The sequence below is a fragment of the Leptonotus elevatus genome, chromosome 1 (genome assembly GCF_054856555.1).
Source record: "Leptonotus elevatus isolate MCC_2025b chromosome 1, RoL_Lele_1.0, whole genome shotgun sequence".
Lineage (NCBI taxonomy): Eukaryota > Metazoa > Chordata > Actinopteri > Syngnathiformes > Syngnathidae > Leptonotus > Leptonotus elevatus.
In genome coordinates, this window is record NC_141239.1 from 32,300,104 (window position 1) to 32,323,751 (window position 23,648).

The following is a 23,648-nucleotide window of genomic DNA, read 5'->3' on the forward strand; positions in this document are numbered from 1 at the left end:
CCCTAGATTTCAGTCAACCCCATGGCACCTGGAGAAAAAAAAAGTCAAATATGTGAGCCACTATGTAAACTACCATTGGCCCTGTTATATTAATTTCACGAGGATTGCTTTGTGACCGTTCTGCCTGATCCCAGACCAGCTGAAGTGTAAGAGACACGGGTGATGCTCATTCATGAGATGTCATGTTATGGATAAAGACAATTTCAAGACACTAATCCACTCATATTAAAATACATGTTGGATTTTAATTAGAAAGCAAAACAGGCACATGGTTATTTCGTAATCACAAGAAAGAAAGAAAAACACAGTCTTGCTTGATTGCGGAAGAGCCGGTCGATTGGGCAGAACAAAACACACAGTGTTGGGAGCTGCTGCAGGGGACATTTTAGAGTCTATTCTTCTTCCTAATCATTTACTTGATGGACAATTGATGTGTAAAGTTGACCGCAGGTGCGCATGGAAACTTTCTGACGTGAGCCAGGTCAGCTCGTGAGAGCGGACAGCGGTGGCAAAGAGGAAGTTGCGAGACATTTTGCAGGTGTCACTGTCGTTTGATCCCGTTCGTCATCTTCCTCGTCTTCCTCCTCAGAACTCTCCTCAATCTCTGAATGGTGGTTGCCATTTGTGGTGGCTTTCTTGGCGGCGCTCACCTTCTCATCATCATCCTCCTCTTCCTCATCCTCAACAGGACAATTTGGATCCTCATTGTTTCCGCTATCGTCCTCATCGTGTTTATCATCGCTGCTGCCCTTGCCCCTCTCCTTGTCGATCATAAACACGGGTTCATATCCAAGAGGTGTAGTGTCCATTTCTTCATCTTGGCCCATGCTAAGTAGAGAGGATGAGACATTTATATTACATTTCATGTTTTTTTTTTGTTTTTGTTACGTACTTACACCATAAAGTTTACTACAAAAGAAAAACCCAAAACGCTGAGAAACCCTATAATTTTGAACAAAAAAAAAACGGGAGTGGGTTGGCGGTTTACGGAAAAATAATGGCGGTTTACGGAAAAATAACGAAATGTGAAAAAATGTTGGAAAAAAAATCAGCAAATATGCAAATCTGTGAGTGTCTAACTGCAAGATTGATTTTACAGAAAGATTTCAGTCGCTATTAGTATTTGTTCGCCAATCTGAGGCACCTATTTAATTGAATTGTATAGGTTATAGCTCCCATGAATGATGTAAAAAGTTTTGAAATAATCTTTCTTTGGTCTCACTGTTTTATATCACAAAATCCTGGCATTTGAACAGGGGTGTGTAGACTTTTAATATCCACTTTAGCCAACAGTTTTTCTTGCTTCTAGCCATTTATTTTTCATATGTTAATTATTTTTCATAAACGTTAATTCAAAGTAATTTTACAGCGTCACTGTCATTACAAGACTACCATAAGACCACTAGCTTAATGCTAGGAAAAAAAATCGGAAACGTCATAAACAGGCTAACAAAACTTGCATACCATAAAAGTATCTAAATACATAAAAGGAGAACATCCAACAATACTCACAGCCATATTGTCCCTCTGCTCCGTGGAACTGCCGGGGTTGAGCTTGAGCTTTAGTTTAGTTAGCCGACAATTTATTTTTGATATCGTTCAGCTCTACCCGATTCGCAATACTGCCACCGTCAGGCTAAGGCGTGTACACCAGAGAGGGCAGCACAGGATGTGTAATATGTGTGCCTTAGGTGTGGGAAAAAAAACCCTGCATTTTTTAATGCATGTAATATATGTAGAGGGGGTGTGGCTTTGATACCAGTGCGCTAAATAGCTTTATGTTTTTTCTTTGCAAATGTTATGTTAATAATTTGAGTAACTAGAATTATCTGGGTAAAATTACATTTCCTGTATTTTCTACTTGTTTGGCAGTAGCCTTGGCTTGAAGATTTCATGCCTCACCTGGATGGTGCTCCGGCTACTCTCATCTTCTGCCACATGTAGTTCAGGAACATGGACGCCTGCAGCAAACGGCCAATCCTCTGCATGTGTCTCTCTAAGGGTGGCAAACACCAATTAAGAAGGCAACAAAAGTGAAATTGTATCCTGCACCAACTCTATCTTGTGGTTTCCATTTGTTCAAACACTGCCTTTGGAGACATCCTAGTTTCATTTTGGCTGCTTACATTATTTTAGTTTGGACACAGACATGAAAACATTCCACAAAAAAAAAAAAAACTACCAGGGTCAAAATTATTAGCCCCCTGCATCCCAAAAGTCAATTGAAAAATTGAGTTTTTCTTGGTCTGCAACCTCGCAGTCCATTCCTGTGCAGCGCTCTGGTGATTGTCTTCTTGGAGACTATGATTCCTGATGTGGCCAAGTCATTCACTCCTGTCTTGGCAGTTAATCGGAGGTCTTTAGACATATCTCTCAGTAGTTTTCTTTCCAGGGTTTTTGAAATCTTTTGCTTCCCACCCCTGCCAGGCTCGTTCTGTACTGTGTGCCTGTCGCTGAAACCCTGGATTATACTTCTCACTCCAGTTCTTGACACTTTAAAATGCTTTGATGGCTTTGTTAATCACTCTCCTGCTTTGTGTGCATCAATAATACATTTTTCTCAAGTCCAAACTGATTTATTTAGTATTTGGCATGGTAATTTCTCAACGGACAGCTCAATGATTTATACTGAGGGCTTTTAAAATATTTGTTAACCTTAAGCTTGAGTCAAATCACCTGATTGACCTGATCACTTTTAAGCACATCACAGCACAAAAGTGGTTTGTGCAATGACTGAATAAATGATCATTTCTTAAAGGGGGCTAATAATAATGTCCCAGGTCGTTTTTTGTGTGATTAATTCTGATTTGGTTTACAATATAAATAATTGGTGCCTTCTAAACAAAACTAGTATGTCCAGATATGCTATGTTGAAAATTCCTTGGTAAAATCTTGAAGAAACTTCAAATTTCATAGGGGAGCTAATCCTTTTGTCCTCAACTGAGTACTACTTTACAGAGGGTGAAACCCTAAACTGTTATGACAAATATCCCCACTGATTGCTCCAACCTGTTTTGAAAACAATGTAGTCCTTTGTTTCACTACTTGTTCAAGCTCAAATAAAAAAACAATAACAATATCTTTCGATGAGCCATTAAGTCCTCCTTCCTCATATCAGGTAACTTTAATCATCTAACATGACACATTCACATTTTTATTTAAATACCACAGACACCTTCCACCACATTTCCTTGTTCAAATATGGAGGAAATAAATGATCGGGCTCCAGAACTATGGAATACTCTACCTGTGGAAAATAGAGCGGCTATCACTATAGAAATGTTTACATCTCAACGTAAGACTTCCTTATACACTTGCATATGATTAAACTACACCTCGTATGCAACTGGCCTCTTGCCCTGCCTCACGCCTTGACATCTGGATTGAAAGCAGCTTGGTTTTGACGGTTTCTGGTTGCAACGTGATAGCGATGGTATCAAGAGAAGGATACAGTCCTTTATGGACCGATGTCAGAGTTTGGAGCATTGCCGGCAGTAAGTCAGATTTGTTTCCAGTGAGGGTTGGACTCCGCCAGGGCTGCCCTTTATCACAGATTCTGTTCATAATTTTTATGGACAGAATTTCTAGGCGCAGCATTGCATCTCTGCTTTTTGCAGATGATGTGGTGCTGTTGACTTCATCAAGCTGTGATCTTCAACTCTCACTGGAGCGGTTCGCAGCAGAGTGTGAAGCGGTTGGGCTGAGGATCAGCACCGCCAAATCCTAAACCATGGTTCTCAGTAGGAAGAGGGTGGCGTGCCCTTTCCAGGTCAAAATGCGATCCTGCGCCAAGTTGAAGTATCTTGGGGTCTTGTTCACGAGTGAGGGCAGGATGGAGCGGGAGAACGACAGGCGGATCAGTGCAGCGTCTGCAGTGATGCTGACTCTGTATCTGTCCATTGTGGTGAAGAAGGAGCTGAGTCAAAAGGCGAATCTCTCATAGAGATCGGGTGAGAAGCTCGGTCATCCGAGTCGAGCCGCTACTCTTCCGCTTTGACAGGAGCCAGTTGAGGTGGTTCGAGCATCTGGTTTGGATGCCTCCTGGACGCCTCCCTGGAGAGGTGTTCTGGGCATGTCCCACCAGCGGGAGGCCCCGGGGACGACCCAGGACACGCTGGAGAGACTATGTCTCTCGGCTGGCCTGGGAACGCTGGTTGAAGTGGCTGGGGAGAGGGAAGTCTGATATTCCCTGCTAAAGCTGCTGCCCCCGCGACCCGACCTCTGATAAGTGGTAGAATGGCTGGATGGATAAAGTCCCAACTAAAGGCCCAGGTACCTAATGCACGACCCGCATCTGGAAATTTGCTCACCAGTGTACGGTATGAGGCCCTCCAGGACAGTGCGGGCGCCCTGGTACTGTAGGAGCTCCTCAGGTGGGAGGTGCGTGAGTAGCACCTTGAGGACTGCCTGGGCATCCAGGCAATTCCTGGCATTTGTGTTCCACACACCACAGTAACGCAGTAGTGACTCTGACAAAGACCACAACAGCAAAAGGGACAATCAATTTGATTCCACAACTTCGAAACACAGTATAGTACACAACAGAACATTCATGTGTTAAATTGTGCAAGGCTTTGTTAAATGATGATAGATAATAAGATACAGGGAGTCCTCAAGTTACGGCGGAGTTCCGTTCCTACGCTGGCGATGTAACCCAAATTTCGAGTTGGATTTCCCCGTTAAAGATACTTTGTACAGTAATTTTAAAAAACATATTCGCGCGACCCGGAAGAGGCCGGAACCAATATTTCGTGTTTACGCACGGACATTTATTGCTGACGGACGGCGGTGCCGAGCTAATTAAAGCTTAAACAAGGAAATGTGACGCGCCTGATGGCGAGCCGACCTGCTGATGACGTCCGTTGCTGGAGGTAACAACAACACAACTTTAAATAACTTCAAAATGGTGTGATTACTGTGGGAAATTAACGAAAAAGAAGGTGCTATGGACGAGGCACGGGCGCCGTAAAGTCGAAACGACGTAGGTCGCGTGCGACGTAGCTCGAGGACTCCCGGTACTACAGTAGTGGGGACTACAGTACACTCTTGTCTGTCACAGTTTTTCTACTTTGTGAAGAAAGCATGCTTTGCCTCTTATTTGGATGAATGCAAGCGAAAGTGAGAACCGGCACTAGGTGATAGTTTAAATCAGGGGTCACCGACATTTTCGAAACCGAGAGCTACTTCTTGGCTAATGAATGATGCGAAGGGCTACTAGCTTGATAGTACTTCTGAAATAACAAAAAAATTAAGATTAGTAATTAATTACTTTAATTTATGAGACGATACTGATCATGTTAACAATTTCACAAAATAATTAGGAAACATATCAATAGGCAGCGCTATTATAATTCTCTGCCAGTGTTGACATTTCGAAATGAGCAATAATACAACATCCCTAGAAAGTCACAATGTCCTATCACTGGTGAGCTATTTTTAGAATAGATCTGTGGGCTACTCATGTGGCCCTTGAGGGCTAACTGTAATCTACGGGCGTTCGTGACCTCTGCTTTAAATACCAGTACAGGCAAGTTGAATTCAAGACTTATTTTTTTTATTCCATTTGAAATTGAATATAAGACCAACTTGACAATGTTCTGAATGTCCCATGTCGTCCAAATTTGCTAAAGAACCTAAATGATTTGCATCAGCTTTTAAGAGTCCTGACTAAAACCACATAACTGTTTTGTTGGTTCCGCTGTTGTCAATGTATGATGTTACCATGAGTCTTTTTTTATTATTAAAGAAAGTTAATTTATTTTGCAATTTGAGACCATTTATATATATAAAAAAAAAAAATCCTACTTATCAAGTGTTACCATTTTTAAGACTTTTGAAAGATTGATTTAAGACATTTGAATGCCAGTTAAGGCTTTAAGGAAAAACCCTGTTGATACTTTTACTGTCCATGTTTGCAGTATGTATTTTTGAACATTTTATTCACCATGTGCTATTAAGTAACCGAAGGTATTATGTAACTGCATGACCGCTGTCTATTTTTGTTTTGTTTTTGTTTACTCTGCTGTCTACTGGCAAGTTGGAATTGCGTGTGAGAATCTGTTCTCAATTGCATTACACGAATAAACAAAGTCAAAAGTATAAATATGTTTAAAGCCCATGAGAATGTTAAAACTCCAATTCTCACGTGACTGCGTGCGAACAGTCAGTCTGTCAACAACAATGGCGGATAGCCGTGTCGTAGTCATTTTGCGCAAAATAGATGACTTCTTTATTCCCACATTTAAGACGCGGTGTTGTACATGAATCAGCCGCCATTTTCACTTCTCCTGTGTTCGTCTTTTGTTGTTTTGATACATGCAAAGCCATGTTTGTTCTGTAGATTGCAATAAAGTTAGGGGAAAAAAAGTGTTCGTCTTCTTCGCTGATTCTTCTTCTACGCTTTCCGTTAACTCCCTGTGGCTGCGCTGCAGCGCCACTCTAGACTTGGCATATACATTACAGCCGTTAAACGTCCTCAGCGTCTTCTTTTGGACACACTCAAGTTTTGAAATGCTTCTGTGTGTACGAGATTTGTTTGAGGAACGAAGCCAGCTTTGCTTCCGTCTGGACGGGGCCTAAATGTCAGATTTTTACCTAACTCTGCTGTGTCTGGTATCCCCGTAATAAATGGGTTCACTGTAAGATCATGGATGATTTTGCACTAATCTCCGTTTACCTTTCTGATCCACTCGAAGTTTCAAAACTGTCTTCTCCAGAAGCTCACTACTGTCGTCCGTTTGACGGATTGCTATAAGGAACAGAGGTAACATGTCAATTACATCAATTAGAAAGCTTTCCGTATTTCTGACAGTCATCTGCAATATTAACATAGACCATAAAGTAGGACATTAAAGTTCTGACACGGAACTATGCAGGAACCTGTGGAGCCAGATTCTTTCCAAAGCGGTTATGACATCATGAATGTAGAAAAAGCAAACACAAATCAAATATAGCCAGAGCATCGCCTCAGATTTGAGATATGACTTTTCGACATGTGAAGTACAAATATAGCCTAAATATTTCTCTCTTTCCCCCTTTCCGCCTGTTTCACTTGGTCAAAGGCCAAAACAAACAACTCAGCTTGTTTCAGTATCACCTCGTGAAGAAACCAGATATGGACAATGAGAGATGACAGACTGATGAGTGAATATGATAAATTGAAAAAAAATGTTTTTGCCGTTTTTCGAGTGTCGGGACAGAATGATGCAACTTCAGTGTTTTTCCATTGGTAGCGAACAACGCAAAATATTTGGTCACACCTTTTTTGCAGGGGTTAAGCATGATTATGCATGCTGATGAATAGTTGTCTTAATTGGCATACTCTTCTCCTCGCTTTCGGCATTTGGATTACAAATGCGTATGCATGAAGCATGTCGACCAATGCATGCGAGGAACGTGTACCGCCGTAAACCCTGAAATGTAGTATGAATGGAACCGTGTACAAGTATAAAGCAGAACAACGCAGAAACCGTGGAAGACTGAAAAGCACGGCAACTTTCAACCTCAATGTATACAAAAAAGTGCCTGTGTTAGGGGGGGACCATTTAACATAAGCACTCACTCGAACGGGACTTGAGGAAATTCTTACTCCTGCACAATGAAAAAAGATCGCAGTCTCAAGACCTACAACCTGATGCAGTTCCGTTTCATACAACGAAAACAACTTTTAATAGGTTAACTACCTTTAATTACAGACAGCACCGTGTGCGGCTGGTCCAACAAGATGGCGAGGCCAAGTGCTTTCAGGTATTTCTTCTCATGGAGCAGGTTGGACAACTCCTGTTGCCTTCACACAAACAGGCAAGGACACAGAAGAACATTTTAATATGCCAGGTTTGCTTATTGATTAAGCAAGCAGAGTGGAAGCCACGCGACAGCATTGGCATTGCCTACGCATGTCTTCAATATACACATGAAGAACACACACGTGTGGTTTTAAATTTTCAGTTTTAGAAACGTTTCGTAACAAGAGCAAATGTTTTTCGCTGAGAAGCAGAAGAAAAAGCAGAATTCATTCCTGCAGTGGACTCAAGGTGCGTTCAATGAACAAGCACACAGTAGGAAATCACAGTTATGCATAGAAAAAGCTCAGACGACAGTACCGGTATGGAGGTATTTTATGGAGGTATCGTATCAAAGTCAAAATTTTGGTATCGTGACAACACTAATACAAAGTCTTAGGGGTTCAGCAGAGGTCAACACACACACCTGACTCAAAATAACTCATGATGACATGCCCGCTTGACCATCATTGGATGCAGGTGATCACGCTACACTGCTTGGCCTATCTGCACTGTATGGTTTCTTATCACTGTAATCTATTCATACTTGTGTCGAGCAAAAGAAGAAAGTGGTCGGACAAATATGTGCAATATGAATTCACATGTATGGTGTTCCACAGGGTTCAATTTTGGGGCCTCTGCTGTTTTCTGAATTCATGGTGAAGAGAGCCAGATTGGATTAAACAGCTATTTTCCCTATTTAGTTCAGTGAACCAAAATGAAAAATTAAAAAAATCACATTTTATTTTTTATTGATGAAGAGTTTGGTGAGTGCGCATAGGAAACTGTTGGGGTTCAGTACTTCCAAAAAGTACCACTGGTCTAGGCTCAGAGATTCATGTTAAAGTGAGTTCAAGCCAATACCAGAAAGAAATTCTACCTCTGAGGGCTGAGATCGATTACATGTCCGCTTTGTTAAAAAAAAAGAAAGAAAAAAAGTCTTCATCTTACGAAACCAGGTATGCTGTCTCGTCACACTCAACCGGCAAGCCTAACCCGTGAATCAGAAAACAGCAATGTATTTACTCAGATGTCACAACTTCTGGCATTTGCTAAAAAGAGGGAACCAGGTTATTTGCATTTTTGTGCGACAAAAGGTTGTGTGGCCTGGTGACTTACTTCATGATCTGATCCTCCTGCTTGGCCTGCTCCTCGGCCAGCTCGATTTCAGTCACATCCTGGTAATGGAAACAATGTGACATTAATTCTGCGTATTGAGAAAGTCTCATGACAAGAGAAGTTACATGGAAAAGTAAAATATTGGTGGACGTCTTCAGTTTTGTGCAGCTTTCTTTCTTATCATATCGTCACAAGAAGCCACACTCATTGAATTTTGTTTTTATATTAATGATGGAGAAGTGTTAGGTGGGGCAAATTTAACGATCTATAAATTGATTCATTGATGCCATACTATAATACAATACTAAGGAATGTGTGTCTTCCTAAAAAAATATATATTTTCATGGTAATCTTTTTCATTAAAGTTTTGACAACTAAACACTTTTGAGTAAAATAAAATGATCTGTTCATCTATCTCATAGTTCTAAGGTTTGCATGTTCTCAACCGTGCTTGTGTGGGTTTTCTCTGGACACAACAGCTTGCGCCCACTTTGCAAAAATAAAAATAAATGCTTGAGTGTAAGTAAGTAAAACGGCCCTCCGACTTTGTAAACTGAGGACTCCACTCAACATTACATTGTTCAAGCGACCCTTTTCATTTTTATAAATACAGATACAGTATTTCCTTTGTCCATGTGACCCAGTTCAACATCGTTGAGTAACCAGATGAAATAGATTAGAATTGGGTGTCTTCAGATCGGAATCCAGACTCAGATGTAATGTAATCTGCCAATGAGAAGGACATGTAAGCAGACACTGGAGTAGCTTGGAAGTGTGTGAACCACATACGATACGATATACTTTTATTTTCCCCGTGGGGAACTTTTTCCTGGACTCTGTCCAGCTGCAGTTACAGTAAAGAAAAAACAACAGAATAAAACGAGATAAAATTAAAGTTAAATAAGAAGTGCAGCAATAAGTAGAAGACTTCCCAGAAGTCTTCATGACATGACATGACATTAAAATATGCAGACTGATGATATATGTACAGACACGCCTACGCAAACACACCTACGGTGAGACCATCACATTTGGAAAACTATGTTCCACACCCTTTGCCTGTTGTGACTTTGGTTCCTGCACCAAATTGTAGGTGTTTACCGGTATGTGCATGTACGGGTGTGGTAGGAAGTGTTTGGTTAATGTAAGAATAGGGATCTTTACTACTAATTAAGTACCTAAAACTGCAACAATTAATTTAAAAAAAATTACAAATCAGTTAGCAAATTAATGGATGACTATTTTGATAATCGATAAATCATTTAGTGACCATGTTTAAAAATAAAAATTGGCCAAATCCTCTCAAATTTGGTGCCTTAACAGTACGGTAAATATTCTCAGATTTCTGTGAACAAATTCCAACATCTGCTTGTGGGTTTACATTTTTGCCTATTTTTAGAAATGTTATTGACCAAACCACTGAATCATAATCAATTTGTTTGTGCATTTTCTACACTGTTAATTTGAAAAAAATGCCCTGTTTTTTAATACAGTAATTTCTGGACTATAAACTGCAACATTTTTTTTTACTTGCATTCAACCCTGCGGCTAATACAAAGGTGCGGCTTATCCATCAGATCACAATGGGGTGCACTATAAAGGAAGAGCAACAGCGTTAGGCAGAGCAAAACAAACCAAGTGAGCCCAAATACAGTAAGAGAGGCAGAATGAGAACGAGACAATGTGCCCCCTCATTATAGAAAAGAAAGTAGCGGGAACCCGGTGCGGCAACATTAAAAGTCGGGCGCGGCTTATATGTGTAACAAACTTGAGTATTCCCCAAATTTAGCTAGCGCGACTTCTAGTCAGGTGCGCCCTATAGTCCAGAAATTACTGTAATAGGATTGAAATTGAAATGTTTTTTTAATCTTAGTCATCAATTAATTGAGAAAAAAATAGCATATTAATCAGTTATTTAACGAATCAGTTGCAACCCTGTAGGTTTTGTGAAATAAAACATTGCTTGCTAGTTTTGCTATTCATCTAGCCATCCTGTTAGCAAATTAGCTTGTTAGCTGAGGCTAAAGCTAGTATAAAATATTGCTAGCAGGTTGACCAAATTGTATTATAATTATATGTATTTGTATGAGTTTATCTTATCTTTCTATCTAAGCATCCATTCATCCCTCACCATCCAAACGGTGATGTCGGAGTCAGCTGACCCGGTCACCATCTTGTCATCTTTCTTGCTGGCATGGAGCCCCCACACCTTGTCCTGGTGGGCATCCAGCGTCTTCACACACTCGTTTGTCTTGATGGTCCAAAGCTTCACTAAGCCGTCTGAGCCGCTGTGGAGGGCGCGCCGGTGGAATTGTTACAACTGTGAGCTCAACACGGGATTGCTTCAACTCTCTCAACTCAGAACCCAAATTGAGAATTTCCACTTTCTTCTCTAAGTCCAAACTTTAAAAATATCCATCTGTATATCTATCTATATATCTATATCCATCTATTTCTCTTTCTCTCTCTCGCCCTCTTGTCCTAACATTGACATTCTTTGTGAATTGTCCTTGGAACGATATTTTGTTGGCCTAATACAGCGTTTCCCAACCAGAGTGTAAGAAGGACAAATATAATTTGTTAAGCGTTTTCTTCCTGATGCGAGACTTATTCAAAGGAGCTGTTTATTTGCAAATGTTGCGAGTTATATACAACAAAGGCAAGTTAATGATTCTTTTTTTTTTTCTTAGTGGATTTTATTTATTTAAATTTTCATGTTTAATTTGAGTTAAAACAAAGACAATTACTGAGAATTCAAATTAAGCACATGAAATAATTTTCATTTCATGTGTTACGTTCTACTTTTGGAGAATCATCGACACGTACGAGTGAGGGGCTACTCAATATGGCAAAAAGGTTCAGGGATACACAGGTTGGGGACCACTAGCCTAATAGAATAATTGCTGGTGGTTTTTAACTTACGATCACAATATCGATGCTTGCAAGAACAAAAAACAAACTAACAAACAAAATACCTAATATCTGTGTCAATTGCCAGTGTTTGAGGTTAATCGAGGTAAGTGGAATTTGGTTTTTGTTTGTTAAACTTGTTGTGCGCGTGTGTTTTGGTTTACCTTGACGCATTGTGACACACTGGGCAACGGCGTCGGATTTACCTGCTGAGCAGCTGAGTGCCTCGGCTCACAAAGATAACCTTCAACACGGACGCGTCGTGCCCCTCGAACGTCTAATTAAAACAACAAACTGTGTTTTACTTTCCAACCCAAAACAATCCGTTCGAACTTCACACTACTCGCATTATTGTTCTAGTGCGGGTGTCCTGTGGCGCACCTTAAGACAGCTGAAGTCCTGCAGACTCCACAGTTTAGCGGTGCCGTCAGCCGAGGAGGTGGCCAGCACCTGGTCGACGGGCGAGAAGCACACGGACCAGATGCCGCGCCGGTGGCCCCGAAACACTCCCAGCAGGTCGATGGTCACCTCCCCCGCCAGTGACCACAGCTTGGCCGTGCGATCCTGCGAGCCGGAAGCCAGCAGCTTGTCGTTGGGAGAAACGGCCACGCTGTTGATATCCTGGAGAGAGGCGGCCATGAACACAATTTCGGAGGATTGCCATTTACAATCATCTTATGAGGAAGTCAAATATTGAAGTAAGTGTTGCTTTCCTTTTGCTAGATAGATAGCTGTGCGGTTAAGACGCCGACTCCCATCACTCAACTCAGCTCTATATTTATAAGACACTTTCAAACAACCACCGCTGTTTTCATAAGATGGAAATAGAATGAAAACAGCAGAGGCCCCAGAATTGAACCCTGTGGAACACCATGCATTCCGTTATACATGTAAATTCATATTGCACATATTTGTCGGATCACTTTCTTTTTTATGCTTGACAAAGTTAGTGTGAAGGGATTAAAACAAGAAAGTAATCACACGATGTACCATCACAACAGCCAAGTCGACTACTGAGCACAGCAAATTCCCTGCAGCGCAGATAGGCCAAGCAATGAAGCGTGATCACCTGCAGCCAATGATGGCCAAGCGGGGCGTATCATCACGAATCATTTGAGTCAGGTGTGCGTGTTGACCTCTGCTGAACCCAGGATAAGAACCACTGACCTGAGATTTGAATGGGGTGTGTAGACTTTTTAATCCACTGTGTGAAAAAGTATTTTCCCTTTTTACATTAGCTAGTTAGTAGATTTCAGAAACTATAGCTTTTTTTTTTTTTACTCAACTAAAGGAATTGAAATGCTTTAATCACAGTCTCTTTTTTTTTCTTCACAGAAGTCTCTCGACTTGTACTGAAGTAGAGGGCGTGAGTATTTTTTCACCTACGCGGTGTAATTATTTCCTGAGCAAATAAGGAAAAGCTATTTTTGGCTTGCCCTTTGTTTGGTAGTTAGCCCGAAGGATTTACATAAAAGATGGCGATTAATCTATCGACTAATCGGATTCATTTTCATTTTCATTTTGCATTAAAGTGTATTACAAAAGCATTTTTCCCTGATTACTGTTTATTAACCAGTGATTGGTGTTTATTTTGTACTTCGTATTCATTTAATGATTAAAAAAATAGGGAGAGTGTTGATATACTATGTTACCGGTTCGTTTTTTATTTATTTATAGAAACAGATGTCTACAAATGTTTTATTTTGATTAAACACAGAAGATAATCAGTCGTCTTTCATGAAGACCGACAGAAATCGGTGAACTCCTTCTAATGGCAAAATACAGGCTGGGGTGGTGGTGGTTGATGACAAAATGACCACCACACATTAACAGAAGCCAAGAGGTGTTGATTGAGAAGGATTTCATGTGTATACATTCAGTGTTTGAGTGTGTGAAAACTTAACTTAAGACGCAGCCTTTAAATTAAATAACGGCACAGAACGATTACTCGGTTATTGACATAACTGTCGATTAATTTGATAATCGATTACAATTAACCTTGACGGCTCTAGTTCAATCGATCCCCAGGTGTGTTAGTCTTAGGAGTTCAGCAGAGGCCAAGATACACTAACCTGGTTATTTTAGCCAGATTGCTAATTATGATTCACTCAAGGGAGTTCTCCACAATATCAATCTGGGACTGCTCCACGGTGAATTGCTCGGGAAAGCAAAATTTTTGACTGTGTAAAGCATTTTTTTCCCTCCAATATACAGTAAATAAGTCATTTAAAAAGACACACTGCTCAATCTTCTGATCGGATCGGTGACTGGATTGTTTTTTTTAACCCTCTAATTGGCGTTTGGCTCCAAAAATCCTGACCTTGTAAAGCCTAATTGTAATCCCTTCACTATATGGTTGGCCCAAAATGTGCAATATGAATTCCCACATGCATAATGGAATGTATGGTGTTCCACAGCCAGGGTTCAATTCTGGGGCCTGTGCTGTTTTCATTGTATCTGGTGCCCCTGAGTTCCATTTTTTTTTTTAAAGAGCAGTGGTTGTCTTAAAAGTGCTGTATATACTTGTAGAGTTGAGTTGAATGAGGATCAGCGTCCTAACTGTATGATTTGTAAAGCCAAATTGAGTAATTTTAGTTCATCACAACTAGCTATTTAGCAAAAGTAAAGAAACACTTCCTTAAGCTGCATGGAGATGGGGAATACAAGAAGAAAACGCTCTTTGAATTTGAGGTGAAGAGAGACTCAAATTCAATACAAAAAGGCTACTCTCCCTCTTCATTTCATACACCAGAAAACAAAAATCACATATTATTTTTCTTAAAAAACATTTTTTTTAGGTTTGGTGAATACGCATAGGAAACTGGCGGCATACAGTACCTCCAGCAAGGTTAAGAACCACTGGTCTATATGATGCACTTTTCAAGTCATGGTGTTGTACAACAGCAAAATATAGTTCATTCAATTGTTCGACCTGTTACATTATTTTATTTTCTCCCTTACAATACTGACTGAAGACGTCTGAGAAGGAATGAACTTGGCAAGGTCACCAAACAAGATTCCATGTCATTAAGGTGTTTTCAAACACCACACACAAACACACCCTCCAGAAACAGGAGAATGGTACACAAGAATTTCAAAGAAATGTAATATCAACTTCCTCTTGAGGGGGCTGTAAAAGCTAAGCCAGAGGAGACAAATGACGCCGCTCTGTTGAGTGTCAAGAATAGTATTCTCCCTTTTGACTCATTCTTGTAGCATTTCAAATATTAATCCAGTGAGAATGCAACGCCCTTTTTTCCACGCATTCTCACTGTGGCGGATAATGAAATGTCAGCGGGTGGCATTTCAATACAATGTCTGATCAAAGCTAGGTGGAACAAATTGATTTCCTATTAGATGTATAGTATTGGTAAGGCCGCAATTATTTATTTTCTACCTCCAAACGATTTTACAGTTGGCATATTTCATATTGGCTATTGTGCTTTCATTTTAAAGAGAAATCCACTGTTGTGAGCAGGTTTGACTTGGGATTGCTAGCTTAGCTTTAAACAAACTCCTAAATTACTCTTCTGTCTAAACATCCTTGTTCAAATGCCAGATTTTTAGCAGTACACTTACTGCACCACAAAGAAAAATAGCACACTACTTTAGTGCTGTCACCATCGAATATTTTTTAGAATCGATTAATCGATTAATCGACTAATCTGATTCATTTTAAATTTGCATTAAAGTTACTAGAAAGCATTATTTTTTCCTGATTACTGTTTATTAACCAGTGATTGGTGTTTATTTCATACTTCGTATCCGTATAGTGATTAGAAAAAGGGGGATTAATGTTGTAACTTTGTTACGGATTCGGTCATTGTTTTCCAAAGTCAAAAAGTCTTATTTTGATTAAACACAGAAGATAGTCAGTCTTCTTTCATGAAGGACTACACAATTAAGTGAACAATTACTATAGTGTTGATATGCTGAAATCAGAGGATTTGGACCATTTTAAATAAAAAATGGATTACTCGATTATTAAAAATGATGCCGATTCTAACTCAATGTGGTGCGTGCATCAACATAACCACGCGCCCAACAATTAAATAAATTGTAATTGAACCTTTGTTTGTTGTCACAGTTTCCTTTCTCTTCTTGTTGAGCGTTGCCAGCATACCTTATCGTGTGCCTTCTCTGTGGCACGGGCAGCCAGCTGATGCAAGTCTGTGCCAGCGGCGGATAAGTCTGCAGGGAGATCCCACACCTTTACTGTACAGTCCTGACTGCCGGACACCAAGAAGGATGTTTTCAACCTGCAAACACACACACACACACACAAACACGCATTCATTTCTGAAAGATTTAAAACATGTCGTTTTGGGTCTGTGAGATTTTTTTCCCCTCTCAAAATTGCAATTGCAATTCAATTTGCAATTATTTTTGCTTCGACAATCAGAAGAAAAATCTATCGACAAGGCTTTCATGGAAGGCTTGCTAGGTAGAAGCCTCTGCTCACAAAAAAAGATCAAAGCTGTCCATCTCAACTTTGCCAGCGAGTACCTAGACAACACTGAAGCTTTTTGGAAGTCCCTTCTGTGGACAGATGTTTGGTCACAACTAAAACTGCATACCAGCAAAAGAACCTTCACCTTAGAGTGAAGCATGGGGGTGAGAATGTTAAGTTCTGGGCTGGCTTTTCATCCTCAGGACAACTCCATATAGTCCAGGGAATCATGAATTCAGAGAAATATTGTGAAATCCTGGATCATAACCTGAAGCCGTTCTTTGTGAAGTTACAGCCTGGTAGAAGATGGATCATGCAACATGACAATTATCCAAAGTATCCCAGCAATACAACCAATCTTGTTGTTCTTCAGCCATTCCGGCTGAAGAACAACAAGATTCATGTTCTGGATGTGCCCAGTCAAAATCCTGACTTAAATGCTTTCAAAATACTGTGGCGGGACATGAAGCGGGCAGTTTATGCTAGACGCCCATCCAAACTCTCTCAACTGGCTGCATTTTGCAAGGAAGAGTGGCAAAAATTCCCCCAAAGTAGATGTGAAAGACTGATAAGTCACTATAGAAAGTGTTTGGATGAAGTTCTCATTGCAATGTCTGATTAAATGAGAGGTTCACATACTTTTGCACCCATGAAATCTGAGTTTTTCTTAAATCAACAACTTTTGCTCAATAATGAATGACAATATTATTATTATTGTTGTTCATGTCCAGCATTGTAGATTGAGGTATGACTAAACATTTAATAAGGTTATTGTAATATTTTATACAAAAAAAATCAGACCACGCCTCAAAGTTCACAAACTTTTAAGCAGCACTGTATGTACTCAATCTTTTTGGCATCCAGTAATTAGTTTAACTGAGAATATGCAGTGTCCTAGTTGTTATTATTGGCATAGTGAGCATTAAAGATAAAGGAACCGGTGGAAGTTCCCATCTGAATTTTACAAAGTGTTCCTATAGTTTTGCTAGATAGCTAGTTGTGCTGGACTAGAATTGCTCAACTTGACATTGTAAATGCACTCAACTCAACTCTATATTTATTGAGCATTTTAAAACAACCTCCGTTGTTCTCTTAAGATGGCACCCAGGCGCAGCAGATACAATAAAATAAAGAAGCAGAGGCCCCAGAATTGACCCTTGTGGAACACCATACGCTCCGTTATACTGTACATGTGAATTCATATTGCACATATTCATCGGACCCCTTTCTTTTTTTTTCCTCGACATAATATGAGGGGATAAATAACGATAATAAAGAAATCACATGACCTGCAGCCAATGATGGCCAAGGGAGGCGTATCATCAATCGAACCCAGGTTAAGAACCACTGCCATAAATGATGTTAAAAATAAGAATAAAAAACAATATATATAATTTTGCCGCAAATGGCCCCCGGGCCGCGGGTTTCATACACCCGCTTTATACCGATCACATTTAAAAGATAAATGCTGAATTTATCCATTACGCATAATATTTTAGAACACAACATGTAATGGGGCTGTTACCTGGAACAGGAAATGGAACCCACAGCGTTAGTGTGGCTGGAGCCATAGGCCACGCAGCGGACATGGCCGCTGTCAGAGTCCATGAGCCACACACGCACTGATCTGTCCTGCGGAATGGAGACACCACACAACAGTGACTTATTACGACCGAGGACATGACTTGCTGGAAAAGTGCCATTGTGCCAGGCACAGGCGCGTACCTTTGCGCAACTTGCAAAGACAAAGCCTTTTTTAAACACGTCCAATGACAGGACAGTATCTGTAATGGAGGAAAGGTGACAGAGAAGGAGAAGATGCTCATTCAGTAATCAGTCATCACAGAATTGTCTTCACTCATTCTTACGAGCGAGATTACATAAATTAGTAAACACGCCCCTTTTTTAGGGAAAACACTCTGGGTTCCAGCCCACGTAAGTGGCACCTTTAGAGGTCCCTATGAAAACCAAGTCGCATATTCTCGCCCTCAGGAGATATTCCTTGTTGCATCACGTTTCCACTGCAGAACTATCCTTACTATTACATAAGACGAACAGGAAATGGATTCTCCATTTGCACTTCAATGTTCATGTGAGTAAAAATTTAACCGAGATATTTTTAGGTTATAGTTCACAAAAACCAAGGCATTATTCTGATGCATACAATTATAACGCACGTACATTACGGTTCAGTACAGTAGTTGATGTTTACTGCATCTCAATGTACATGCACACACTGCCATCTGCTGGCGACTCACCTGAGTGCCCATAGAGGATCTGGCAGGTGTTGGTTAGCAGCTCAAACACTTTGAGCTGGCAGCTGTTGGTCGCCACCACAATGTGGCTATCGTTTTGACCCAGAAATTTCACGTCTAGCACCTCGTCACTGTAACCCACAAACTGTAGGAAAGAAATCATGTCAGAGAAGTGGATGTCTTGTGTTGCCAAATACAGTTAGTTATGCAAAAGGTGTCAGTTGGTGACAGTGGCAACGACTTTTGCTTTTAAGATTGTTTGAGTCCCTACAATCTCTAAACAAGCAAAGAATAAATTCACCAACATTGATATATTCACCAAGAATACATTTGAACAGAATGGTACCTCAGCTACCGTTCTAATTTTGTGTGCAGTGGATAAGTCCACACAGCCAGCCTTGTTAAATAGCCAGGTTTTTATGATATTAGGAAATGAAACCATGATACCACTAAATGATTTCTTAAAAAAAAAGAAGCTACTATTAATGAGGCAGTCAGCAGAGACCTTGCACCAATTAAAATGATGAACTCCAAATAAAGTTCAGATGTTCTAATAGGCTTTTCCTGATATTTGTTTGCTTTCTTAGGAGTATTTTCTGGTATTTTTGTATTTTTTAGTAGTTTCTGGTATTTTGAAATGCACACAATTCCTTCCACCTTGTTTAAGGCCCAGTTTGGCTGAAGAAAGACAGGTCATCAAACGCATGATGCTGCCACCACGCTTCAATGCAGGTATGATATGGTGATCAACAAAAATGTCACTCTTGGTAGTACTATCAGTCTACCAAAAAAAAAAAAACTTTAAAAAGGGGGAAATTTGTTAACAAAAACCTAGCATATGAAAAGGTAATAATTATTGCATGGTCTAATATCACTATTTATTGATATTTTTTCAATATATATTCCCCAGTCCTAATAGGGATGTGAAGACTTTTTATATCTGCTGTATGATATCATTTAAAATCACTGGGGGTCTTATTTTAACAACCGTTTCAAGAAATGAGTTAGGGTAGTGTGACTAGTACACCACAAACAACAAACTTGTTCGAAAGCAAACACTCACTCACTACACCTATTAAATTAATATCTTCAACATTGTAGTCTTAAAGGCAGAATTTGTGCACCATTTGTGTGTTTTTGCTCTAATAGAGATCCTGACGTTGACGTCACGCGTCCCAAAATGTGCAACCATTTAGGCAGAATAGAAAACACATCTGCCACTTTGAGTAAACGGCAAACGCCACACTTTAACAATGATTGACAGCTGTTGTGGACCAGCTGCCACAACGAGAAGAGGCAACAACAAAAAAAGATCCAGGCTACCAAAAGAGTAACCAAAGCGTAGCCAATGTTGCACTTTGTACATAGTGGCTAAAATCAGCAGATGCGAACTGGTACCACATACAAAATGTGGGGGGAATAATCTGTTTCGTTCATTTGTGCTGCTACAGCATTACACAGCTGAATTTAATAACTGACCAACACCATAAAGTAGACTTTTTACGGTATAAATGACGGCGGTCGCGGCCGATTTAGCAGCTGCTAAGTTGCTAACGTACCTAAATAACACTGCCAAGACGTGCGTGAAACTGCCAACTTTGTTGGCAATTTGACCACCCATAAAGGGGACATAAATCCGGATTGTAAAAACTTGTCAATTCTTTGTACGATCAGATTTGGAAGCACTCACCAGCAACAGAGGGGGTAATTCCACGTTAGCAGCGCCGCCAAGTTGAAAAAAACCCAACCTCCTTACACTTCATCGGCAATCCAACATGTCCACCTCGCGCATGTATATCATGTCCTTTTTTACCAAAGTGACTATCAATGTTCTTGGGCGGAAAGTTGACAGACAAACGCTAGCTTTCGCCCTCCGCGCCATTGTAGCCCATTAACGCTGCGCCAAGAATTTCCTGCCGCAGGGGGGCGTGTTCAGAGAAAGTCACGTGACGTCAGGATCTCTATTGATCAAGTTGAGTAACCAGATGCATGTCATGTATGGCTCACCTGTTGCTGTGTGCTGAGAGCAGGCAGCTGGTAGAGCACAATATTGTGCTCCGCAGTTACCGTGGCCAGCCTGGCGGAGGCGGGCAGGTGAAACAAGTGTGTTAGACTGCGGGGGTTGTCATCTGACTCCTTGTCATCCTCTGAGGAAGGGTCGAGGGTGGACGGGAGGGCCTGGTTGTAGACACAGCGGGCCGTGCTTGCCTCCCATACTCTCAGCAGCCCTGCATGGGCGAGTTGCAGAGAGTTTTGATGCAACGGTAGGGAAACATTTTTAGGACATTTGGGACCGGGTTGAAGTTGAACCTTTGCTGCCAGCTGTGATGAAATGCAAGTCTCTGTTCCGGACCCCTATTTGAGAGAGGTCTTTTTTCACAGGCAGAATCACAACTCCCTCCACAGCCTGCACACAAAGATAACACACATTGAAGTCATGAAGCTGCAGTATAAGACGTCATTTTGAGATAAACCAAGACATAATGTAGGGCTGGGCCATCTATGAAGAAAATTAGATTTTTTTCCTAACATACAAATAACTGCTGCAGTCTTACCTCATAGACGGGTACAGTTCTCTTAGCTGTTCGGCTCTTCAGATCCCACACTGTGCAGATCTTATCTCTACCTGAACTACATACAATAAAATGTGGACAACACAAAAACTTGAGGGACATTATAAAACAAGGCACCGAAATAGATGGCATTTCAATCAAAAGTTAAAGAGGTCCATTTCAAGAAAATGTCTTCAAGCTCAGGTCGGGAGCATCCTAATGTAGAGCAAGCGTTATAAGCAGACCTAAATAATTATTTTAAATCCAGTTATTTAATAATTGAATTTCACAACTGGAAAATCTAGTAATAAATAAAAACATTTGTGGGTTGCTGCATTCTTACTTGATAAAATACATTTCCATAAATACTCAACTTGAACAAATACTAACCTCGACAGCTTTAATCTCATTTTTGTCACCACTTTCTTACTTTAAAAAACAACAGTTTACCCTGAAGCTGCTTTGAATAAACAATTTTACTCGCCGAGTCGTGGCGTGGAAGAACTGACAATGCATGCGAGTGAGTGGGGTGTGAATTTCTACACGTTCAACATTTGTACCTGACCATGGTGTCACCGTCAGGACTGAAGCTGAGGGAAGTGACGGCGCTGTAGTGGCTCTGAAGCACGCACACACACTGGCTGGTGTGCAGATCCCAAAGTCGGATGCCGCAGTCCAGAGAGGACGAGAAGAGCTGCTGACGGTCAATATCTGGATGGAACTCGACCAGGCTGCACACATATGATTGATGTGTCAAAGCCTCATTGGCTGGATTTTGTGTGATATTCATTTATGGAAAGGTCAGTAAAACAGTATTTCACACTCACTGTACAACACCAGAAGAGCCTTTAAGGTTATGGGTGCAGTATTGCTTCACCACATCCCAGAGCTTGATAGTGCCGTCACAGCCGCCTAAACGCAAAAATAGGACACGCTACAGTATGTAAACCATGCAATCCCATTCAAAACAGGGGTAAATGAGTGCGACACGGAAATAACGGGTGCTTATTCTTAACGCTGACCTGTGGCCAAAAGTGTGGAGGTGCAGTCAAAAGTCATGCTGGCAATAGGAACGGTATGTATGGCCTTCCAGGAGCGCGTACACTGCGCTTCCCTCCAGTCCCACTGCTTCAGCAGGAGCGCTCTGCTGGCTGTTACCAGCATCTGCGGAAGGACGCAAAACAGTGGCTGTGTCCGAATGTCCACTCTTATGCCCTAACCCCTCGTTCACTACATAGCCACGCACTATATAGTGGCCTCATTCTGTTTGGCGATTCGGACAGCCAGCTCACTACTTTCTCCTCGTCGCATATCACGTGACCACCATGCCTGTCACCGACTATTTATTGTCAATGAAAATGTTTTAAAACCGTCCTTTATTTCCGCCGTTGTACATATTTTCAACTAAAATGAATTCATTATTTCTGTAGTATATATTAAATGCATCGCTTTGAGATACGCGCCATGTTTTTTCCAACTCGCAATTGTGGTCTATATCAACCCGTTTGAGTGAACATCGATGTTCACTACTTTTCAGAGTGCATTGTGGGTCAATTTGAGGGCCCTACGTTTTCACTCCCTGGACATTCAAATCCCACTACAAAATGGTGTGACCCCTCAGTAGGGCACTATTTAGGATGCACATTCGGACACAGCCAGCGAATACCTCTACACAGGAAAACACATTGCTTTTGTTCAAGATTGACGACAAAAAAAGCATGCAAGCATACCTCGTCATCGCAGCTTAGCGCAAACGATGTGATGTCCTCTTGATCATCCTGCACAAATGTGGCACAAGTCAGAAAAAGCAAATGTCAGCTCACTGCACTGTCACTGCTAGGGTGTGCTGCCTTACATGCTCAATGCTGTGGACAATCTTCCCTGTGCCGATATCCAAAACATTGACACGAGTGCAACACGTGCAAAAGATGTATTTTTCATCTTTGCTGATCTGTCAAAGAAATGAAAAGGTTAAAGGAGTGATTTGCTGCTTTGACTGAATCTGATTGTAAATGTGTATGTTTATTCTTCTCTTAAGTAAATGTTGACATTCGGGGCAAACAACTTGAAGTTTACCTGCACTTTTCCTCCTTTGTAGAAAGGCTCGATCTTACTAGAAACAGCATAACTGTAAAAAAATAAAATAATTAAATGACAGATTTTTTTCTCTCTCACACACTCACACATGCAAACATGGAGTCCGAGGCAGGGAAGCGAACCCACGCCAACTTGCATCCTAGGCAAGTGACGGTACCACTCCGCCACTTGGAGCCCAATATGTCAGAATTTGTTGAAGAACAGTTTGAGTTGTTGCTACGATTAGCTTAGCTTGGCTCGTCGATTTTAGTCACCGAATCGTGCGATGGGACTCAAACTTACTTTGTTTTGAAGTTAAAATTGGTATTCGCCATGATGTTTGCGACACAAGCTTTAACTGTTATCCTTTGTCGATTACGGTCACTTAAATTGAGGATTTGATAATCCGCACGTTGGCTCCAGCAAACACATCCTCCAGTTGCCGCATGTTGATAGGTGAGTCGCAAGGATTGTACGTCATCAGACGACACGCGACTCATTTGGT

The 23,648-nt window shown here is 40.9% G+C and overlaps 1 protein-coding gene across 1 annotated transcript; it reads right to left on the minus strand.

Moving 5' to 3' along the window:
* Positions 1-220: 220 nt before the first annotated feature.
* On the minus strand, positions 221-23,598 carry tbl3 (transducin beta like 3). The gene is made up of 23 exons (XM_086092673.1): positions 23,447-23,598; positions 23,144-23,195; positions 22,923-23,018; positions 22,798-22,845; positions 22,090-22,231; positions 21,895-21,979; positions 21,628-21,798; positions 21,071-21,146; positions 20,826-20,922; positions 20,523-20,743; positions 18,519-18,660; positions 17,986-18,044; positions 17,786-17,892; positions 15,934-16,069; positions 12,192-12,431; positions 12,017-12,087; positions 11,032-11,188; positions 8,901-8,959; positions 7,683-7,786; positions 6,677-6,748; positions 4,311-4,469; positions 1,903-1,996; positions 221-828 (listed from the first exon to the last, which is right to left on the minus strand). Exons 1-23 carry the CDS (start codon positions 23,476-23,478, stop codon positions 483-485), a joined length of 2,766 nt encoding a protein of 921 aa, XP_085948799.1. The 5' UTR covers positions 23,479-23,598; the 3' UTR covers positions 221-482.
* Positions 23,599-23,648: the final 50 nt, after the last annotated feature.